At 40.2% G+C, this 24988-nt stretch overlaps 1 protein-coding gene across 4 annotated transcripts in view; it reads right to left on the reverse strand.

Annotated features, from left to right (window-relative positions):
• Positions 1 to 24988, reverse strand: part of LOC121859683 (complexin-like) — a 153574-nt gene that overhangs the window by 68286 nt on the left and 60300 nt on the right. For all 4 annotated transcript variants that reach the window (XM_042356612.1, XM_042356610.1, XM_042356611.1 and 1 more), the window contains exon 2: positions 353 to 522. In XM_042356612.1, the coding sequence (XP_042212546.1) occupies positions 353 to 522 (170 nt within the window). The remainder of the gene's footprint in view (positions 1 to 352; positions 523 to 24988) is intronic.

Genomic DNA, 24988 nt, shown 5'->3' on the forward strand with positions numbered 1-24988 from the left:
TGACACACACTAACCTACAAAAACAACACGTTGACGCCATGACCTCATGCCCTGGTTCATACCTTCGTGCTCTTCCTCCTCCAGGTGACATAATTGTGCCCCGTTTTTTTTTCTTGACCTGCATTATCCCTGATATCCTGTCGCTCCGGATAATGACACGGAAGCAATCTACCATGACCCACGAGTGACCTCATTTGACCTGCATTTGACCTGCTTCATGATTCTTCTGCCCAAAAGTAACATTCCTTGACCTATATCTGTCTTTGAGGGCCTGTTTCTTACCTACTTCCTCCTCCTGCTCTTGGTCTAATATTGAAATAACCTGATCCATACATGACCTCACTTGACCTACCTTGTCCCTGATACCCTGCCTCATGCCCTCTCGCTCCTCCTCGAGCTTGCGGTGCTTCTCCTTGCGTCTGTCCTCGGCTTCCCTGATGGCTTCCAAACGCTCTCTCTCGGCTTCCTCCTCCTTCTCCTTGTCGCCTTCGTCTCCACCATCACCGCCACCAGGTAACTGGCCTGAGGGAGGAGAAGAGAAAAAATTGTTATTAACACTTGAAGAGGAGGACAGAAATGGAAGCAAGACAGACAGACAGACAGACAGACAGACAGACAGACAGACAGACTGGAGACAAGCGAGGGTTAGATGACAAGGGTGGGGAAGGAAGAAGGGAGAGAGGGATAGGTGATTGATGATGGCAAGCAGTGGATTAGCATATACGTACAGCTAGATCAGAGGAGGTGAGGTAGGAAAGAAGGATACTGAGAGAAAGAGAAGAAAATAAAATAAAAATAAAAGAAATAGAAACATAAATCACGTTAAATGTCAACAGTGTTTTTTTTATTAATTTACCAATGTATTTTTTTTACACATTTCATATTTTTTTTACACCTGTTATTTCGCTTTATTGTATTTTACATCCAATTGTTCCGAGTCTCGCGTAATATTCGTGTTGAATTTGTTCCTCTTCAGTAACAAATACAAATAAACAAACAATTCTGACATGTATCTGATATAGTCAACATCATCACCTATCATTACAATCCCAGGTAAAAGTTTGTGTAATTCGGATTATTTGTATGGTATGATTTAATGGTGCCACCGTGTTGCTTAATTAACTAACACCTGTATAGAGTAATTACTGTTGATAGGACATTGATGATCATTAGTGTTTATTATTGATTGTTGATGATGGCGAAGGAATAGAACAGCTGTCATGGTCCTTTGTTGTATGGTTGATATTACGGCGTTTGGCAATTTTTTTATATTTGGACTTTTGGTAACATACATACATACATACATACATACATACATACATACATACATACATACATACATACATCGCACATATACACGTACACATCACTACTTATATATTATGTAACTTCCTACCTGTTGTATTTTGTATATATAATCTCTGATAATTTAATTGTCTACATTCGTCTCCACTTTGTTCCATTAACTCCTACATCATTCCTAACATATAAATTAAAACTGTTATGTATCTATTTTCATAAGTTTTATATGATATCGAGTATGTACTGTATATTATATTTTGTCCATGTCTACTGTAAAACCGTTATAAAGTGTCTTGATATATTGTAGTAAATCAAGAGACAAGTTACGATCCTGCATCATTACGTTAAGAGATCAACTCACACACCAACACTCTCACAATCTTTCTTCTGACACCAAAATCGTACAACAGGAAGAGGAGAAACAATTCATCTGGTGTGAAATCAGTGAAGCAGCAACCTGAGAGTCGAGACGTGATCCACCATGCGGCTCCCTTGGTGGTATTCGATTAACTTGATTGCGTCCTGGGCGCTGCTCTTTTGTTTTAATACTCAATTCCCAAAATATATAGATGCGTCTATATTATGGACTTTATACACAAGGAGGCGCAAGTTGTTTATTCGTCTTTTATCGTCGATCTTGGCAGGTTTAAGAGTCGTTGAAATTTATATTAGAAGGTTTGGTAAAGGTTGAGAAATAATGCTGATAAAATGAAGAGAAAAGTGGAAATGGTGTAGCTGGTAATTAAGAGTGGGGAGGGCGCCACACTTCCTCAACTCGTTATCCTCACCCACAACTAAAGCTTCTTCCTCCCTCCACCTTTTTATTATCTATAATAACACTGCTTTATGAAATGTTTTCGATATATAAATTGTTTGATGATTACGTCACTGAACGAAACACCTGACCAAGGAGGCGATAACAGACCCCCACAGACTAAGAAGCGCTGTTCATTAATATTTATAATCTCAGCATTACTCAGGTTTTTGGTTAACCTTTTATTTTAATAGAGTAGAGTAGTAGTAAAGGCGATGTTTGAGTGTACATAATGTTTACAATAACCATCAATAATTACACATTAACAATCACCACAATCCTACAACATACATAAATGTTATATACTTACATTATGTTCCAAGCTAGAGTGACCCCAGCAGCTATCGACCACATACAGTACTGCTCCACCGACCAGTACCCCACCACCTCAACACCTTTGTGCCGTCTAGGAATGCTCTGCCCTTCTCCCTCAGGTTGTGTACTGTGCAAACTCCCTGGGGCTCCCCAACTGAAGCAGTATCGATCCCAATGAGATAAAACAGCACACCAGCACTAGACGGCAGGCAAGGTAAGTCAGTTCGGAGATTCATTCCTGCGACTTAATATCACCACGAGGGTCGAACTTTTGTTAGAGACTGTACTGTACCTCGTAAGCAGTTGGCAGGTCTGTGGAACCTTGTAAAGGGGTAGCCAGTTACACCAATGATTCGCATAATTACTTAGTTTCTCAGTTGATCATTCATTATTGGGTATATGAGTCCGTATTCCACAACTCGGATATTAAGTCCACTGTTTCGATCCATCATTCACTGAACAACTCGAAGCTTTTATTGAGTCAGGTGTACCAAGTGACCAATGTAGTCATGGATAAGCTTTCAATATAATCCGCCAGGTTTCAATATTCATCGACCAAAGCTGGGAAGATTCTTGTTTCTTAGACAGTACAGTACGGGTAGAGCCTATTAACACAGGGCGGACAGAATCACCGTCATCGAGCATAGTCAAGACCACCATAGCTTCACTGGAGGCATAAAAGACCTCGTAATTCTAGTCACTAAGACTCACACCCAGCAGTCAATGGCGACGTAACTTACGACAAATGAGAGAGATATTGTCATAATTCTTTTCACCAAACCAGCACCTGACAAGTTCCACGTCGCGCCGCAGAAGTGTTCAGTTCTACGGTGTGTTTGAGGAAGAAGCAGGAGGAGGGCAATTGAAACTCTCTCCGTATTAACACACTACATTACTGCTGTAGTTTGACCTGACAGGGAGGCAGTTAACTTAATTTGTTGAGGGATGAAACTATTACTATAGTTCCCCCTTGGCTTCCTCTGCTTCAGGAGAGCAATCCTTACCTAGAGGCGACTTTAGGTGTGTAAGTAGTAGTAGTAGTAGTAGTAGTAGTAGTAGTAGTGAAAAGAGAACTATCGATAGAAGCATTACACACATTTGGCTTGTCCCGTTACTTTTTATGAGTACTGCGCCAGATACTAATTGCCTTCGTACGTACCTCTGTCCTAATGTTTACATAAAAAGTAGAAAGATAAGTGTTCGTAATGTGATGAAAAGTTTTGAATGTTCGGCATAAATTTATCCTACTTTGTTTTAGTTTAAGAATGAGGTTAATTGACTTTTGAGGTCAGGTGTTATCAGGTCTATGATTCCATATAAGTGAAAGGTAATGTGATGCTTTTAAACCTCTGGACCTATCGTTAACCATTTGAGTCCTGGAGGGTTAAATCGTCATCCTCAAAGAGATAAAATATCGTCCTCTAAGGTATAAAACATAGTATTCAAAGGGTTAAAATATAGTCCTCAACGGGTTTAAACATCGTCTTCAACGGGTTAAAACATCGTCTTCAAGGGGTTAAGATATTTCAAAGGGTTTTGTGGACCAAGGTCATTCATGAATTGTTAAACCGTAATTTAATATCATTCTTTACCTCACCTTTATTAACTGGACACACTGTCATAAGCCCAGACTGAGGTCTTTATTTTGTGTGTTAGTTCCACTGTGAATATCAAAACCTGAGGTGAAGTTCCCCCTCGTTAGATTAAGTAACGTTCACTGTGGAAAAACCAGTTGATTGCTCTCCCCCCACAAGGGACTTTAAGCACTTATTTACCTGCATTGTGGCACCTGTGTTAGTGTGTGGAATATATATGTACACTTCATTCTATTAATATTTTGTAGGTATTTTTAAGCCAAGACATATTCTGTACTTAAGAAGATACCGTCATGAGTGTCAAGGAAAATCAATACTATTATCACTATGTCGCTAATATCACGTAACATTGATCAATAAAATGGTGGCAGACTTTCATTTTGTACCAAGTGTTGATAGAAACAGACCAACATAAATAGACAACTGTGTATTCTAGTCACGCGCCCGACGAGGAGGAAAAAAAAAAACACCACAAAAAATCGAGAATAGTGAACGTCTGGCTACCTGTACCCAGAATTCCAAAGAGAAATCACCCCCCCGGCCTCCACTGTATCACTTAAATGCTGGATGAAAGTTTCCTCCATATCTGCACACCTAACCTAACCAAACCTGCGCAGCTTTTCTCCCTTGAACCATACTTACAATCCTTCTCTCCCTTGAACCTTACCCGTACACCTTCTCTCCCTTGAAGCTTACCTGTACACCTTTCCCTTGAACTTTGTCTACGCAACTTCTCTCCCTTGAACCTTGCCTGCAAAACTTCTCTCCCTTGAACCTTACCTGCGCGCCTTTCTCCCTTGAAACTTACCTACGTACCTTCTCTCCCTTGACCCTTTACCTGTACACTGAGACCTTTCAAACTTTCCAATTTCGTCTCCATTGTTTATCAATTTTTCCCCATTTTCTTTTTAGTATTTCATGGGATCTAGCCAAAAACTATCCCTATCGCCCTCACTAGCTATTTTGTCTTATAGATCTAGCCAAAAAATATCCCTATCGCCCTTACCAGCTATTTTTTCTTCCAGTACGCCTGGTCACTGACAATTCAATCTGTCAAACTTTAATTGAACTTCTCACCTAGTCTTAAATATTCTTACGTGTTTTGCTTTTCTATTATTCTTTAAGTAAACTTGATATATAAAAAAAACTCAATGTTATATTCTTAATTTGAATATATCACTTGTATATACAATAGCAAGATGAACTAGTTAATTGTGATATGTAAAAAATCTGGGAATTCTTTGGTGATGATTTTGTATATGAATTAGTTCAACAAAGTCACCCTACAGTAACTTAACCTAAGCTAATTAACCTAACCTAACCAAACCTAATCCAACTTAACCAAACCAAATCTAATCTAACCTAACCTAACCAAACCTAGCCTAACCTACTTAACCTAACCTAACCTTCGACTATATCTCCCTCAACCTGCACCCTCCATAAACCTTCCTTCCCCGCCTCTAACATATAATACTCACCCTACCCTATATACTGTAACCTCCCCTGGGTTAAATTCCCCCCTTCCCCCACCCCCCCCACTCTAACATATAGTCTCCCCTGGGTTAGATTTTTCCCCTTCCTATAATTCATTCCCATACTTTATTCCCTTCCCTATAATTTCTCTACCAGTTGCTATATTTTCTCCTATATTTTTTCCTGTATATTTGGTCACTATTATATATCACATCTTGGTAATATATCTCTTGCCCCTTACAGCATATTTTTCACGAGACCAATATCTCTCCCCTTTCCATGACTATATTTCCCCATTCCTCTTATATTTTTCCTCCTCGGGGAAGGAAGGGGTGGTGATAGGTGAGGGAGGAAGGGGGTGGTAATGAGGGAGGGAGGAAGGGGGTGGTAATGGGTAAGGGAGAAAGGAAGGGGGTGGTGATGGGTGAGGAGAAGGAAGGGGTGTGATGGGTGAGGAGGAAGGAAGGGGTGGTGATGGGTGAGGGAGGAAGGGGTGGTGGGGTGAGGGAGAAAGGAAGGGCAAGGGGTGGTGATGGGATGATGATGGGTGAGGAGGAAGGAAGGGGAGGTAATGGGCAAGGGAGAAAGGATCATTAAGCCCCTAGAACTTCCTAGAGGTTAATGTGGATGAGCAGTTTTGTATGGAGTCGACTTAAGCTCCCATCGTCTGCCCAGAGAGTGGGGAGTGGGGGGAGAGTGATGGGAGGGGGAAAGAGAGATATAAGGAGGTGTATGGGGGGGGGAGGATGGGGAGGAGGAGAGGAGGAGGAGGAGGAGGAGGAGGGAGGAGGAGGAAGAGGAAGAAGAGGAGGAGGAGGAGGAAGAGGAAGAAGAGGAGGAGGAGTGTTAATGAGAGATAAAGGGAAAGAATGGGAGAGAGAAGGGATGGGGATAGGGCTGAGATAAGGGAAGAATAAGGCGATAAAAGAATGAGGGAGGGATGGCAGTGTCGGAAAGGATGAGTTCGGTATTAGGGATAAATAAAGGGGAGTGAGGAAGGGAAAGGGTTAGAGCAGAGATTAGAAAAGGGTTTAACGGAATGGGGAGGATAGATTGGAAGGAGGGACGGGGGAGAAAGGTAGATTGGACAAAGGGACGGGGAAGAGGAAGGTAGATTGGACGGAGGGACGGAGAGGAAGGGAGAAAGATTGGACAGTGAGACGGGGGAAAGAGAAGGTAGATTGGACGGAGGGCTGGGGAAAGGAAAGTAGATTGGACAGAGGGACGGAGAGGCAGAAAAACAAAATGAAGAACTGAAATAGGTAGGAAGAAATAACTTAGGTAATTGGGGTAAATGAGAGACATAACACAAACACTCATATAGACTAAACACAACAGATCCTTCAAGATTAAGATTCAGACAGAGAGAGAAAATTTGGAGCCTCCTGGCGTTAAGTGTTGGCCAGGGGTCCTCAGGGATGAAACTTAAGGTCCTTGCCCATTCACGAGTCCTTTGTTGAGTGGGTGTAGGATACTAAGAGAAGAGATTGAAGTGTGTGTGAGAGAGAGAGAGAGAGAGAGAGAGAGAGAGAGAGAGAGAGAGAGAGAGAGAGAGAGAGAGAGAGAGAGAGAGAGAGAGGAAAAACACCACCAACAAAGGGAGTGAAGTCATTTACACGAGAACTTATTGGGGGAACATTGTTTTCGTAAACGTTCCGACGTAAAACTGGGTGGGGGAGGCGTGGCGGGGAATTTGCCAGACATAAAAGGGAAAAAACGTTTCTCTGTTTATTTGACGGCAGCCATGACTCGCATAGCAGGAGGGAGGGCATGGGGGAGAGGGCAGGGAGAGAGGGCAGGAGGGAGAGAGGGCAGGAGGGAGGGAGGGAGGGAGGGAGGGAGGGAAAGAGAGATGGAGAGCTGACTGGCCATACCATTATTCCATTTATTTTTTACGTTTCGTGTTGTTGATGAGGAAGTTTTCACTGATTTTGTTCACATACATGACATTTTTTCCTGTATTTTTGTTATTATCTTTATTTCTGTGACGTCAAATGATACCGAGTATGTTGTTGGTGTGTCTAATGTTGCTGTAATCCTGTTGTGTTGCTCTGATGCTGCTGTGCTGTGTTGTTTTACTGTGAATCTGTTGTGTTGCTGTGCTTTTTCTCTGTTGTGTTGCTGTGATCCTGTTGTGTTGCTGTGATCCTGTTGTGTTGTGTTGCTGTGATCCTGTTGTGTTGTGTTGCTGTGATCCTGTTGTGTTGTGTTGCTGTGATCCTGTTGTGTTGTGTTGCTGTGATCCTGTTGTATTTGTTGTGTTGCTGTGATCCTGTTGTGTTGTGTTGCTGTGATCCTGTTGTGTTGTGTTGCTGTGATCTGTTTGTGTTGTCCATGAATTTTGTGTTGCTGTGATCCTGTTCCTCATCCTACTATTTCCCGAGGTTGCCTTACTCCTCCTCCTCATCTTACACGGTGCCCTATCCCGGACATCCATCCCACTAGAGCCTTTCTCCCAAGTTCACCACCAACATCACCCACCCACCCACCCCGCCACCCACCCACCCCACCCCCCACACCCCCACTCCCACCCCTCCACCCACCCCACCCAAACCCCACCTCACCCCTGCCACCCAGCCCTACCCCACCCACTACCATTACTTTGGCCACGTCATCTGCAGGGGTTCGTGTATTCACTCTCGTTTGCCACCCATTTCCTCCTCAACATCAGTATCTTAGGTAATGTTATGTGTGTGTGTGTGTGTGTGTGTGTGTGTGTGTGTGTGTGTGTGTGTGTGTGTGTGTGTGTGTGTGTGTGTGTGTGTGTGTGTGTGTGTGTGTGTGTGTGTGTATTTACTGAATGCGTCTTAATTTACTTACATAAAAACACGATCTCAGTTACAGAATTAAAATAATAATAATAATAATTACTGAAACAAAACACGTATCAAAACAGCAATCAACATTGTAGCTTTGATGGCTATAATAACATGCCTACGAGTGTTATTTCGCAACACTTATATATAATGTCAAAGGCAATACGACTCACCTAAGTTCACAGCAACATGATGAATGAAACGTTAATACACTGTAAATATATACATCAGGTCTGGTTACACGTAATGTATTTTATTAACACACTGTGTATAAAATCGTCCAGCATTAGCCAAATCAAATGTTAAAAGTGGCATCCCTGTAGTGAAGAGGTTAACTATTTTATATCCTCAGGACCAAGACCTTCCACTTCCATGTGATGTTAACTCTCTCTCTATTAAATTTTGTCACTTTCGGGTGATTATGAGTATTAAGATTCCAATGTAATCAAATGGTAAAAAAAAATATATTAGTTAAATAAATTCTATTCGTTCTTCCAGTGTCTTGATTAGTCAAAGAAAAAAAAAATCGAGAAAAAAAATGTTTGCTAAGAAAAAAAATATTGAACTTTTCGTCGTCTTCTCAAAGTTTATTTATCTGAAAATCTCTGATATTTTTTAATGTTATGTTTGAGCCAATTAAGAGATGATGTCTGTGTATACATTGGGTAGAAAAAAAGGTCTTTAAGGTAAATTGATGGACTACCTGTGTTGAGAGATAGTGATGGTGTCTGTGTTGAGAGATAGTGATGGTGTCTGTGTGTTGAGAGATAGTGATGGTGTCTGTGTTGAGAGATAGTGATGGTGTCTGTGTTGAGAGATAGTGATGGTGTCTGTGTGTTGAGAGATAGTGATGGTGTCTGTGTTGAGAGATAGTGATTGTGCCTGTGTTGAGAGATAGTGATGGTGTCTGTGTGTTGAGAGATAGTGATGGTGTCTGTGTTGAGAGATAGTGATGGTGTCTGTGTTGAGAGATAGTGATGGTGTCTGTTTAGGGATGATCATAATTAGACAAAGGATTAGGAAACGAAGATAATTAACCTAACCTAACCTAACCTAACCTAACCTAACCTGGAAAAGTTTAATCCAACCTAATCTAACCTGAACGGCTGACACCATCTAACCTAACCTAACCTTACGTGGATAATCTTAACCCAACCTAAACAGCCCATTCATGAGCCATCCTATCCTATCTTATCCTATCCTGTCCTATCCTATCCTATCTTATCCTATCCTGTCCTATCCTATCCTATCTTATCCTATCCTGTCCTATCCTATCCTATCTTATCCTATCCTGTCCTATCCTATCCTATCCTAATTTAACTAGACTACCATTCTCTCCGACCCTGTGTTACTCCGCTTCAGGGGCAACAAAGACTAAAGCTGAACACGAAGATAAAAAAACAAAAACAATAAAAATGTAAATATAAAGAAAGAAAAGTTTAAAAGACATTGAAGAAAAATTAAAATGAAATAAAATGGTTAACTTAGAAAGGAAATGAAATAATATGAAGGACGGAATAAAGCGAGAATTGACAAAACAGAAAATAAAAAGAAATGTAGCAAAGGAAAAGAGAAGACAAACGATGATGAAGATAAGACGAAAGGAGGCGATAGTTTTCATAACTATTATTTGTAATGTTTTGGAAAGTTATTTTTTTTATCTTGACTTCGTAAATTTTAGACGTCATCTTTTTCTGTCTCTCTCTTTCAAAATATTTATTGTATCCTCAAGAAAACTGTTCCTTTCCCTGTATATCATCCCTTATTTACACCTGGCGGTATACACCCAAAACATTCCACATTCTGCAGTTATGTGTATGTGTGTGTGAGCGCGATAGTGTATACATGTGTGTGTCAGGGACTTGGGGCCAACAGATCCAGCAGGCACTAACTTGGGCAAGTAAACAGGACTCCCTCACACACACAGTCGCCGGCAGGTGTGTGTTGCACAAGAGGGTCGCCGCGCCAGTCCGTGTGTCGGAACCATTGTCAAACTTTACCCTGCCTGGAGCTTGTTATATATTACTTAGCAGTGCCGCAGTGAGGTGGAGATGGACGAGTGTGTCCTCTCAGGGCTAGAAGGTTGAGAGAGTGTTCCTTTTTCCTGCTGAGAGAGAGAGAGAGAGAGAGAGAGAGAGAGAGCGTATACCATATTTTGCGTCGACCTCATGATAATTCCTCGGCTTCATGTGGGGTTCGAATCTTAGTCGTGAAACATTAGGTGGTTTTGTTTTTTAGGCCAGTGAATCACCTTCCATCTTTCAGCTCAGTAATCACACACACACACACACACACACACACACACACACACACACACACACACACACACACACACACACACACACACACACACACACACACACACACACACACACAGTTATCAATACATTCGAGTCACGAAACTTCAGGATTAGAAACTAGTCAGGCGAGAGACAGACAATGACTTTGGCAGCGAATCGAACATTAATTAAGGGAACACATCGAGGAAAATGGAACGCTAATTAGAACGTCTTTTGGAAACATAGATTGCCACACCAGCATCACGCACCAGGGACATAGTGGCAGCGTCAGGCAATGTCTTCCCCCCCCAACATACCTTCACGTCACTACCAACAACCCTCATAATATATAATTTTGTCTCCCATTTCTCTCTCTCTATATATATATCTCTATCTCTCTATCTCTCATATATTTATTTACGTATCTCTCGTTTCTCCCTATATGATCGTCTCTCTTTCTATCTCTTAGTTTATCATATATTTCATTCCCACGCAAGTTAATTAACTCATTCTATAGGTAATCTATTTTATTTTGTTATCTATCTATCTATCTATCTATCTATCTATCTATCTATCTATCTATCTATCTATCTATCTATCTATATATATCTGTCCGTACATTAAGAATTTTTTATATGAAGAGAAAGCCGTAAAAAATAAAAACGTGGATCATATTTTACAACTATGCAACTAAAATAAGAAGCTTAGCAGAGAGAGAGAGAGAGAGAGAGAGAGAGAGAGAGATTTATTTCACAGGAATTGGAACAAAGAAATCCATAACATAATTAATTACTGGCATTATTTACCATTGGGATAATTAGGTCATTGTCTTTCGTCTAGTTCATATTAAAGGTTAGAGATGACCTCACTACTCTCACGATTCTCTCTGGTTTCAAAATTCTCTCTCTCTCTCTCTCAATAGGGGTGGCACTGGCACTAGAGAATAGGTGCCTCCTCAGTTGGTGTTGGGACAAAGTGAAGGAGGGAGCGAGGGTGAAGGCTTGCAGTAATCCTCAGAACCCAGTCACCTACACAATGGAACCAGGGGCATAACAAACAACCCACTGACAGCCCAATCTCTCTCTCTTCCATCTCCTTCATTCTTTCCCCGATTCCTTCATTTTTACACCAATCACTTCCCCTTCTTTCCTCGCCCCCCCTTCTTTTCCTCCTCTACTATTACTCTCTTATCTTTCCGACTAAATCCCTTCCTCCTCTTCCTTTTCCCCCCTTCCTTGACTCCTTCCCCCTCTTCCCTATTCTCTTATCTTTTCCTCCTCTTCTCTCTCTCTCTCTCTCTTATCTGTCTGTTTGTCTGTCAACCTTCAGAGAGAGAGAGAAAGAGAGAGAGAGAGAGAGAGAGAGTCAACACAGTATAGGTGTCAACTTGCAGTATGATAAGCTGTGTGTGTCCTCGATGTGTATACTATATCTATTCCAGACTCCCACCAGCTTCCTGACAACAACACAACTCCGCCCAACCAGTTTAATAGCGGCTGAGGATTCTGTAAACCAAGGAAATTCTCTGGTACTCGGTTCAAAGCCCAGCGAGAGGAAATGGTGTTGGTTTAGGGGTGACGAGGAGAGAGAGAGAGAGAGAGAGAGAGAGAGAGAGAGAGAGAGAGAGAGAGAGAGAGAGAGACGAGCTTTCCCAGGGGACCAAAAAGGATCGCAAATTAATGTTTACGAATCGTTTCCGTAAGTGAAAGTTGTTGTCATAGAAAACGTGCTCGCCCCACAGCCTGTCACGGGGGTATCTTATTAATTTTTGTGAACTAAGTAACACAAGTCTCTGCTTAATTAGATATTTCTCTCTCAATTTACTCCTCTGTTTTACCTGAAGGTTGAGAGTAAATTAATGTAAATGAAATGGTGCTCTCGGTTTCCTTGGTCGAAGTAAAACACTGACCACAGATTGTTTCTCAAATGCATTGCCACCGGTAAAGGCTCAGGCGGTCATATTAAGTGTTCGTTAAATGCGAGAAAAAAGCAAGTCTATTATATCAAGGGAACGAAGACATCATAGCTGGTGGTAGTGTGTGAGAATTTGTTATATATACGGGTTCTCTTATCTTTATCTCTCATTCTCTTAGTCAGTTTCTCTCTTTTTCATCTCCACTACTATTACCACCACGAGTTTTGATGTTTTATTTCTCTCTAAGACACCCACTTAGGCTGGTGTCTTGTGTGGTGAACCCCGCGTGTACTGAGGCTCTCCACAACCTTCTCTAATTGATAAGTTCTATTACCTTTTATTTCATCAACATATCTCTAACTGTCCTGTACACTGGAGCTTCTTAAAGTTATTTCGTCGTGCTAACAGAGATACACGTTGTTGATAGTGAAAAAAGCGCGGCAAGTTCGTCTCATTTACTACCTACACATGGACTGTTTACCTGACAGTTCCAGGTAAACGTTTATCACAAAGTATTAGTTGATTGTATAACAGCTGTGTGGTGTTTCCTGCCTCCAACAAACATTAATGTAATTACTGACAGTAAGGATTACTTATTCGTTATATTCTGCTGCCACTAGGCAATGTTGTGTTAAGCTTAACACCAAATTTACTCCTGCTAATATTTTCTTGACAATAAGTACAACCTTTGTTCGCAAGCAAAAGCATTTTTCCTTTGCTTGGGGAAGCGACGTTTTCTTTAGTTACAAGAGAGTAACTTCTTCCGTCAACAAACATTCTTTGTACTCTCTCAGTGCACAAAACTAAAAGCCATATTTTCCGTGACAGCAAGAAGCAAGTCTTTCTCTCTCTAGTAGCAACATGAAACATTTTCTGTGACAGTAACGAGCATCGCTTTCTATTCAGGGAGAGACGAGTTTTCTCTAGAATAAGAAAAAGTCTTGTGTGTAAAATAACAACGTTGTTCCTGGAGGAAATTCTATACAGTTTTGGAGTTTTATGGACTATTTCCTTCCCTATGTAAGACTCAGTCTATCAGTCAGTTATTTGAAAGTGAATTGTGTTTACAACTGCAATATTTTCTAGTGAACTTATATTACCAGGTGCTGGTGTTAGGAAGTTTTTTTCAAAATACTGATATAATTTTTTCTTTTTTCGACCAGTCCTCCATTATTTGTAGGAGGGGAGTAAAAAAAAAAACGAAAAAACTTAACCTACCCCCGCAACACAATGACGACACATTTTACCGTTACTACTAAAACTTTCATTTTATTTTTCCGTCCCCAACAAACGATGCACCGTTTCCCTAATTTCTTGCACAGCAGTTTAGGCAGATAACGATACAACTTCCCTGGTTTATATCTTACTATCTCACCATTACACAACTGCCACCATTGTTATGCAAGAATTGTTATGCTCATTCAAGCTGTTTTCCTGTACTACATATTAACTTTGAGAGGTGAAGCTGGTGTTACGTTCGTGTGATTCTTAAAATATAAAAAGGTAAAGGAGGCAAGAGATACTAAGCCTATACCCCCAGCAAGGAGTGTGCAGTGCGCCTCAAAACACTAAAGCTATGTGGCATTACCATACACTTTATGTGGTGATTACAGGGGACTATAAATGTGTTTGTACCTACTGTAATTTACCAGGTCATTCAATACATGAATTACTATTTAATACATGAAAAAATAATTTTATCTCTAATAATTTAAATTGTTGTTGGAATAGTGTACAGTAATTACTAACCTTGTTACGCGTTTAAATACCTTAGTTGTTAAACCGCAGTATGAACATCATATCACTAGCACATCGAGCTTCTTAGTGTAACACATATGAACTACAATACTCTTCATGTGTGGTCATATTTAATACATCACTTTATTAAATACTTACTAAATCTTATTGATGGTTAGCTCGTATAATATTTATTTTGTTGTATAATACTTTCTGCTTTTTACTCAGTCTCTGTTTTCCTTATTCCTGTCACTGATAAGCCACCTCCCTCCCCTATAGTCACCTCAGTCGTTGCTTTGTTGTCACCCAAACTGTCGCTCCGTCACCCAAACTGTCGCTCCGTCACCCAAACTGTCGCTACGTCACTGTCGCTCCGTCACCCAAACTGTCGCTCCGTCACCCAAACTGTCGCTCCGTCACCCAAACTGTCGCTCCGTCTCCACTCTTTCCTTTGCCCACTACTACATCAGTTTATCGTTCTCCATCTAGGCATTAATTTATCAATACATTTTTTCATGTTTTCACTAAAACATTTTTTTTCCCGGGATGGTATACAACATATTATTAATTTTATTATGATTCCAATTTTGTTTTTAATTTTATGTATTCATTTATTAGTTTATTTTAATTATGGTTATTGTTTTTAATAATTGTGCCTTTGATATTTGTTGCTATTATTATTGTTGTTGTTGTTGTTGTTATCAAAGTATTATAACTACATATCTTAATTTTGTAACAACATATATTTTCTGCAATTATTTTTCAGTCATTTTTCTGGTGGTGCAGGAGGGCGGCGCGTCCCTCGGCTGGTGGCCTTGATGAAGGATTTATGAGGGATAGCGAGAGGACTGGCGACACTCTGGCAGGACTTTACTTTTTGGTGACTCACACGACACAACTGAGACAGGGTCGATTATCGCTAGTATGAGAGAGAAAGAGAGAGAGAGAGAGAGAGAGAGAGAGAGAGAGAGAGAGAGACATCATAATGTATATAACAATGCAGCCTCTATTATGATATATTATAATACCTCATTATGACTTCAGCATTACATAATATCAACAGCTATTATCCTCATTCTTAAAAGCAAAACTCTGAATAGCCTAAAGGAACAGCATCCACTACCACCACCATAAACGACAAACAAAACCTTCCGTAACACTTAAAAACATCATTATACACTGCTAACGACCATCACACTCAAACAACAAAATATCATCAACTTTCTCCCTGAGCTTCACTCACTAAGTCCAGACACCGTGTGTAAGGCCAGACAAAGTCACACCAGATCTCCGCTAAGATGAGCTTAGAAGTGTCGGCTTAAGTGTTTAAACCCAAGTTAAGTTTGTAGTGGAGGCGCCGGTGTTGGCGAGGAGGCTAAGCTTTGTATAATGCTGGAAGGCAAGAGGAAGACAATAGACAGCTTTATTTGATGATGTAAGACAAGAGGAAGACAATAGAGAGTTTTATTTGATGATGTAAGACAAGAGGAAGACACCAGGAAGCTTGCTATATAATGCTGCAAGACAGAAGGACGATACCAAGATGCTGTCCTCGATGATGCCAGAGTAGAAGAGAACAATTCAGACAGACAGATGACCATCATGATGATCTGAGCTACAAGTCCCAGACGAAGACTTGTGTTTAGTGGCTTATAGAGACGAACAGAAATAGATGTTTACAGAATCACGTCATTAGTATAACTTTTCATCATTAAGGCAAGTTATTTTTGTTTTCTCTCGCGTGTATCTAACGAAGAGTCTCCTAAACAATAAACTTTAGAAAGAAAACTCAAACAACTAATCAAAGAACAGAAAACAAGAAGACAAAATAACGAAGAAAAAAAATGCTCGCCTTCTGACTTTTAAACTAGTTGTGTCATAAGTTTGGAATAGGAGTCAATATTTGGTTCATAAATGCTACTTAAAAACTGTGGGCCATTTTTATGGTCCAGGGCGACTTGTGTCATCGATAACTTTACGAAGATGCGACTTTTAATTGGCTATCACACACCGACACCTTAGGCGACTTTTGCTGCTACTCGATCAGATGGAAGGAGATTCTGAACCCCCTTTTCTCCTCGGACAGATAGAGACCATTCTGATATAGCTAAGGGCTCGGTGAGTCTGAGGAGAGTGAACTTGTAGATGGTGTTAGATTCTTGCCTGTTTCACACATCCCAGACTACCAGAAGTAATCATATCCGTGTGTAAAGGTGAGGAAGGGTAGGAAGGAAGGGAGGAGAAGGAGGACGGGAGAAAGGAGGAAGGGAAGGATGGTCAGGAACGGGAGGAAGTGGGAGGAAAGAAGGCAAAAGATATCTGCCAGTCGTCTCGTTCCCAAAACATATGATAGGCTAAGTAATATCTTGTCTTATTTCTCTAGATTTTTTTGTCTCTCCATGAGCAAAGAATTTAGTTGTCCCTCTACCATATCACAACACAAGAGCAGTTGGTAGCCCTGACGTACCTCTACCATATCACAACACGAGAGCAGTTGGTAGCCCTGGTATGGTGTGTATCCTGTTGAATTTCACGCTCTCTCACACTCTCCAGCTCTTCCACTCTCCTGCTCACCCTTACTCCCACACTCCAGCTTTCCCACCACACCCCACTCCCACTCTCCCACACACCCCCATCCCACACTCCACCATTTCACTCTTCCACACACCCCCATCCCACACTCCCACTCTCCCCCATCACACAATCCTACTCATCCACACACCACCATCCCACTCATCCACTCCCCTTCCCACTCTCCCACACTCCTCTGACAACAGTAAAAGACACACAGGTGACCAGATAAGCCAGCCATGGAAAAAAGAATGAGAGTGAAGCCAATACGAATTAACTAAAAGACAGGACTAACCATTATTACATTGGGCAGCAGTAACCAGCAGATACAAGCCATCAACTACGAATTAATGACTAAAGATAAATGAAAAAATGAAGTAAGTGAAGTAAAAATTATCAATCAACCAACAACTTGAGTGACTAACCGCAATGGTGAAAATATTGATGAAAACAAGAAATAAAACCCGCCCGTATACCAATAAAATAAGATCCGACAACTCATGGTGCATTAAACAAGCTACAGCAACTGTAAACACCGCTAGTGACATCCCATAGAGCTATAACTTAATATGTACTTCATATGTACACAGCCTAATATAACCACTGGGCTGTGAACTGCACTGTGAAGCCTTGATTACAACTATGTCACGTCCTTTGTGTCTCATCCATCGACATGATCTACAATATATGTGTTTTATGTTATAGCTAAATATAACTCATTAATATAAGTTACAAATTACGAACTGGTTTTATATTTTATGCCTCTCTATAGCAGTAGCCCTTGGAATAGTATTAGTATAACACGTTACTATTAATGGTACGACTGGCAAGGGATTAATGTTTATACACTGTACAGAAAAATACGTCGTGCTGCCTGTATTATATGACTCACTCGTATAAAATAAGAAAATAATTATTCCTACCTTTAATTGCTATCATGAACTATCCTAATCCAGTACATAAACCATTGCTTTAGTTCTAATGAGTAAGATATTGGTATTGGTTTTATTATCGCGTCTTGACCTTGGAAGCTGAGTTAAGGGATAAATCACACTGTTTCTGTTACAATAGTGAACATACAAGTGATAGCGGGCCCTTCGTGCCTGGTGAAAGTATGAACGCTCGTGACAGCGTACAGTGAATGAGGGTGCGCCAAGTCCGTAGACTTGCATAGTTTTCCATCGTAAATAAAATTGTTAATTAATGCCTTCCTAAAGAAACCATCGACATGGGACCAGGTTTGTTCCACTCTACGAATTTTTTTGCGATTTTTCCACCAAGTTTGATGAAAAACGATTGTGCCGTTTCGGCTGGCCAGAACAGACAGACAGACAGACAGACAGACAGACACACACACACACAGACACACGGCTATTCCCTACCAGTTAATTTTCCGTTTAAAACTCCGTTCACAGCATATACATAAACCCCATTTCGTCATGCTTCAAGAACAGTTCCTAAAGAATATATGGTTGGTCTCTCTCTCTCCCGGATACAATCAGCTGCTCACCTACCTCCCCCCCGACCCACACATCCTGCCAGTGAACATTTGATCCAGAGAGAGAGGGAGAGAGAGTCTGTAGTCTCCCTTCACTACAGCACTACAGCAGTTCGTCAACAGTATTAAGACGTCATCGTAACCCTGACCAAGAGTACACTAGAACTACTACAGGAAGGTGAACTATTGGGGTGGGTGGATGGGTGGGAGTGGGTGTGGGGGGGGGGTGGGTGGGTGGGTGGGTGGGTGGTGGGTGTGGGTGGGTGGGTGGGTGGGTGGGTGGGTGGGTTGGTTTGTGGGTGGGATGGTGTGGGTGGGTGGTGGGTGTGGGTGGGTGGGTGGGTGGGTGGGTGTGGGTGGGTGTGGGTAAGCAAAAATAATTTCCTTCACAAATTTTAAAGGTTTGTTATTCCTCAAACAATGGAAAACCAAATATAATCATTAATATTTGTTTATATATTCGCTTAGATTTTTTTTTATCAGACGACTTGTTCACAGTCACGTAGAGTCGATCTTGTGGGCCGTATAAACCAGGAGTTGGCCCTTACAACACTACTGTAAGTCGATAGCGTTATCTTCCCCCCTGAGAAGGAGATATTTTGAGATGGAGAAACCAAACTTTTGTTGTGGCATCGACCTATACCGTAATTAAAAGTCACTTCGCTCGATATCGAAAATATTATAGAACAGGAAAGAAAAAGAAAATAGAAAACGTATAAAAGACAGACAGACAGACAGACAGAGAGAGAGAGAGAGAGAGAGAGAGAGAGAGAGAGAGAGAGAGAGAGAGAGAGAGAGAGAGAGAGAGAGAGAGAGAGAGAGAGAGAGAGAGAGAGGTTCTATTTCATAATACTGTATATGACATGACCTGCCTATTACGGATCAGAATTTACTTACATAAAAACATATAAAATGCAATTAAACCACAAACACAAACAAGGTACAAAATGTATAAAGGAATAATGTTTTGAAAGCAAGAGGTGGGGAGGGGGAGGGTAATTAACTCCAGGTTATGTTTCTGTGTGGTCTGTGTGTTTTCTAACCTTGACTCTACCTTTGTAATCAAAACAGAACTGTACATTATGTAAAGTTCTGGTGACCTGTAGACTCATATAACCCGGGAGGTAAGAGCCATCTACATCGACCCTTAGTTACAGAACCAACCCCCCCCACGAGACTCATAGCTCATATCTACAGAAAACAAGACTTCGTTTACATTCTTATCATCTTACAGTATTTGATAACATCCTGGTATCTATGACCCCCCACATCACCATCCAGATTAGCCACATCCATTTCTTTTCACAGCCATCTACAGTCACCTATCTCTTGAACACCTACGTAAAGACCCACCACCATATATTTCTTTTCACAGTCATCCACATTCACCCATCATCACCCATCTCTTGAACACCCAACTCCAGACACCACCACCATATATTTCTTTTCACAGTCATCCACATTCACCCATCATCACCCATCTCTTGAACACCTAAGCTACCCAGACACCACCACCATATATTTCTTTTCACAGCCATCCACCTTCACCCATCTACCTCCATCATTACCTACGCGTTTTATCACTGTGGAACTCTTCATCCTAAGTGACTTGTGGCATTAGCTGACGATCACATTATTACTCAACCATTTCTTACCTTCCATTAACAACCAAATCGAAAATAATGACATGGATTTCCAAAATAACAACATATGCTCACCCACTATACCCATTTACACATCCCTATCGCCCTCCTTCACTGCTCTGGCTATAAAAGAAACATGTTTACACAGATGAGGTCGTGAGCATTACATTCACTCCTTCACTCATAAATATTAATTTGAGAATTTGCATAGTTCGGGGAGTGTGTATGTCCAGACATGGTAATGAGTTTTTGGTTTTGAATAGCTATATGTCTGGTGGTGTAAAGCTGTATGTCTAGTGGTGTATAGCTGTATGTCTGGTGGTGTATAGCAGTGTGAGGTGTTGTATGGATAGACAGTTCGGTATTGCATGATTTATTGCTCCGTTTGTGAAGAGTTTAGTGTGTTAAGTATGTTTGTCTAAACATGTGGGTTGTATAAAAGTAAATACACTGGTTTTGTGTAGCTAAATAATCAGTATGATGTATCGCTAAGGTTGGTCCTCAGTGGCTAAGTGTTCATTGATGAATACCTTAGCGCTCTATAGTATTATAACTTATACAGTACAGATTGTATATAGCTGAGTACTTGGATGTGAATAGCTCAATATATTGACTGTGTATAACTAAATATTATGGATGTGTGTAACCAAGTGTGTGTGTGTGTGTGTGTGTGTGTGTGTGTGTGTGTGTGTGTGTGTGTGTGTGTGTGTACTGGATGATGAAAAGCACTATGAACTCTTTAAAATAATACAAATTCCATACAGCCGATATTACCAAATCAATCCATTGTCAGAAATACCCAAAGAAAAAATAACCTAGCATCGTTGACCTGCAGACAAACACCGCGGGACGCAGGCGGCCGCTTAGTGGTATGCTTTACATATATACAAGTTATCCCGGCCATCACGCCTCCTGGTCATACTTACACGCATACACCTCTCCGCTCTCCTGGTTTGTATTCATGAATCTGAGTAGCGGCTTTTGGTTCAGCTGCGTCATATACTGCAGTTACGGTTGGAGATGGTCATGGTGGTGGGGTGATGGTGGAAGTAGTGGTGATGGTGGTGGTAGTGGTGATGGTAGTGGAGGTGATGGTGGTGGTTGTGGTAGTGGTGATGGTGGTGGAGGTGATGGTGATGGAGGTGATGATGGTAGTGGTGATGGTAGTGGTGGTGATGGTGGTAATGGTGGTGGTGATGGTAATAGTAGTAGTGGTGGTGGTGGTGGTGGTGGTGGTGGTGGTGGTAGTAGTAGCGTTGGTGAAGATGAATGGTGATGGTGATGGTGGTAGTGGTAGTGGTGGTGGTGGTTGGTGGTTGGTAGTGGTGGACGGTGGTAGTGTTGATAGTGATGTTGGTGGTAGTGATGGAAAAGGTGGTGGTGGTCGTGGTGTGGTGTGGTGGTGATGGTGATGGTGATGGTGGTTGAAAAAATATTCCTACCCAAATTTCACTTCAAGTCATTCATCCATTTTTTTTTATTTACTGATCAGAAACCACGTGGGAGACACACAGACAGACAAACGGACAGACATGGACAATGCTATACACACCCTCCGTACGTCTAGCTGGTCATAACAATATCATGAGATTTATATAATGGAAAGACATCCTCACCCTGTGGCTAAATTCATATAAATCGCTTGTTCTATATACATTTATACTTGACCCTTATCGTGTTGGCTGAACGAACGAACGAACGAACGAACGAACGAACGAACGAACATGCATACATACATACATACATACATACATACATACATACATTACATACATAAAACAAAAGGTGGTGGGTGGTGGGGAGGAGGTGAGGTAGTGTGTGAGGGGGAGGTTGATGGGTGTTGGTGGTGGTGGAGGAGGGGGTGATGAAAGTGAGGGTGGGGGGGTGAAAGTGCTGAGAGTCAATTGGCAAATGACAGTCGAGCTGCTCCTTGAGGTATTAAACTAAACCCCCTGTACTATACGAGAGAGAGAGAGAGAGAATATTTACCACCAGAAAAGCCATACATTCAGATAGAGAAATTATAGTAGGTTCTCCTTCACCGTCTACAGTAGCACCAAGGATATTTCTGTTATATTCATCATCACACTGTTAGGGACACAGCGGTATAACTCACAGTCAAAGGGTATTTACTCTCTACAGTTGAGGATATAAACGCAGTCGAGTGCAGTGCCTACCATGATACTACTTTCTCTTATATCGAAGGCTTAGCATTCAGTGTGCTGTATCCACCCCGCCCTTAAGTTTTTCTGAATAAATACGACCCGAAAGTGTGTGTGTGTAGCTGTCGGGACTGAAATTGGTTCTCAGAGATAGAAGTTGTATACTGGTACAGTGGAAAACAGGGTCTCTAATACTGAGGACACGGTTTCAAAAATTGGTTTTCTGAGATGGCAGGCCTGGGTGGCACAAAAAAAAAAGTTCTTAAAGATAAATATTACCAGTACGAAATATATCAAGGACATTTTAGCAACAAACTTACAAAGATTCATTTTAGACATTAACGATCATATATAAATGACCTTAAATCCGTAATAAAAGTTAGTATCTATAACAAACAGATACAGACACTTTTATTTCAGGATTATTATTTATTATTGATTTATGGTTTAATTTTACATCAATTCGCGAGATAATGAAGGTGCGTGAGTCAGTCCTTGTAGCCAGACACGCAAGCACTTACCTTCTACCTCTCATAATTCTCTCTATCTATCTATCCATCTATCTATCTCTTTTAATCCATCTGTGTGAATAAACAAAAACACACACACACACACACACACACACACACACACACACACACACACACACACACACACACACACACACACACACACACACACACACACACACACACACCATCAGGAATTCTCCTATCTTCCTATGTCTCCCTCTTCCCCTAACTCTCCTTCAAATCAACATTCCCCGCCGGCACCCAATTCACCGCCCCCCACCACACACCCATCCTACCTTTACACACACAACCACTGTGGCGTGTGATTCAAAGATAAATAATAGGGAAATCTTTCCAAACCCGAGAATTTTTTCGTTTCTTTTTCTGATATTAGATTTTTTTTCCTTAAATAATCGAACTAAAGTAAACTTATTAAAAAATATGTTAGTTTTTTTCCATATGATAGGACAAAATTTTATGGAATTTATCTTTTCGTAGTGTTATGTTATTGATGTTATTGTCGTTATCGTCAGTGTTATGTTATTGTCATTATCGTCATTGTTATGTTATTGTCGTTATCGATATTGTTATGTTTATTGTCGTTATCGTCATTGTTATATTGTCGTTATCGTCATTGTTATGTTATTGTCGTTATCGTCAGTGTTATGTTATTGTCGTTATCGTCAGTGTTATGTTATTGTCGTTATCGTCATTGTTATGTTATTGTCGTTATCGTCAGTGTTATGTTATTGTCGTTATCGTCATTGTTATGTTATTGTCGTTATCGTCATTGTTGATTATTAATTTATCATCGTCTGTTATTGTCGTTATTAGTTATCGTATTGTTATGTTATTGTCGTTATCGTCAGTTGTTATGTTATTCGTTATTCATCCATATTGTTATGTTATTGTCGTTATCGTTCATCGTTATTGTTATATTGTCGTTATCGTCATTGTTGTTATGCGTTATCGTTATATATTTTGTCGTTATCGTCGTGTTATGTTATTGTCGTTATCGATATTGTTATGTTATTGTCGTTATCGTCATTGTTATGTTATTGTCGTTATCGTCAGTGTTATGTTATTGTCGTTATCGATATTTAATGTTATTGTCGTTATCGTCATTGTTTATATTTATGTTATTGTCGTTATCGTCAGTGTTATATTGTCGTTATCGTCAGTGTTATGTTATTGTTCGTTATCGTCATTGTTATGTTATTGTCGTTATCGTTATTGTTATGTTATTGTCGTTATCGTCAGTGTTATTGTTATTGTCGTTATCGTCAGTGTTATGTTATTGTCGTTATCATTGTTATGTTATTGTCGTTATCGTCATTGTTATGGTATTGTCGTTATCGTCATTTATGTTATTGTCGTTATCGATATTGTTATGTTATTGTCGTTATCGTCAGTGTTATGTTATTGTCGTTATCGTCATTGTTGTATTGTCGTTATCGTCAGTGTTTATTATTGTCGTTATCGTCATTGTTATGTTATTGTCGTTATCGTCATTGTTATGTTATTGTCGTTATCGTCATTGTTATGTTATTGTCGTTATCGTCATTGTTATGTTATTGTTTATCGATATTGTTATGTTATTGTCGTTATCGTCATTATTTATTTATCGTCATTGTTATGTTATTGTCGTTATCGTCATTGTTATATTATTGTCGTTATCGTCATTGTTATGTTATTGTCGTTATCGATATTGTTATGTTATTGTCGTTATCGTCATTGTTATTATTCTTATCGTCATTGTTATGTTATTGTCGTTATCGTCATTGTTATGTTATTGTCGTTATCGATATTGTTATGTTATTGTCGTTATCGTCATTGTTATGTTATTGTCGTTATCGTCATTGTTATATTATTGTCGTTATCGTCAGTGTTATGTTATTGTCGTTATCGTCAGTGTTATCATTGTCAAAATAACATGAGAAATCTATGTGTTTGTAGTTTTGGATTCGGTTAATATTTCAGGAACACTTTAATTAAGGTATTGCATAAGGTAAACAGGTAAATATCCTTTCTCTACAGGTGAACTGGCGGCCTGAACATGACGCTTGTCTTCTCTAAATGATCGTAAGACTCAAAACTTTTAAACTTTCACATAAATCTTAAAGAACTTTCACATAAATCTTTAAAATTTTCACACCAATCTTTAAAATTATAAATCTTTAAAACTTTATAAAGCTTTAACTTTCACATAAAGCTTTAAAACTTAACTCAAAACCATCAAGTGATATAGGAGCCCAATAAACACACAGAGTAAACAATTTTGCTCGACGTACAGTTTCCATTTTTCCTCCCTAAGGCATTTCAATATTTCCTGGAAAGTAATTCGAACTCCAATTGG

This window comes from Homarus americanus, unplaced genomic scaffold (genome assembly GCF_018991925.1).
Source record: "Homarus americanus isolate GMGI-L3 unplaced genomic scaffold, GMGI_Hamer_2.0 scaffold21, whole genome shotgun sequence".
In the NCBI taxonomy this organism is placed as follows: domain Eukaryota; kingdom Metazoa; phylum Arthropoda; class Malacostraca; order Decapoda; family Nephropidae; genus Homarus; species Homarus americanus.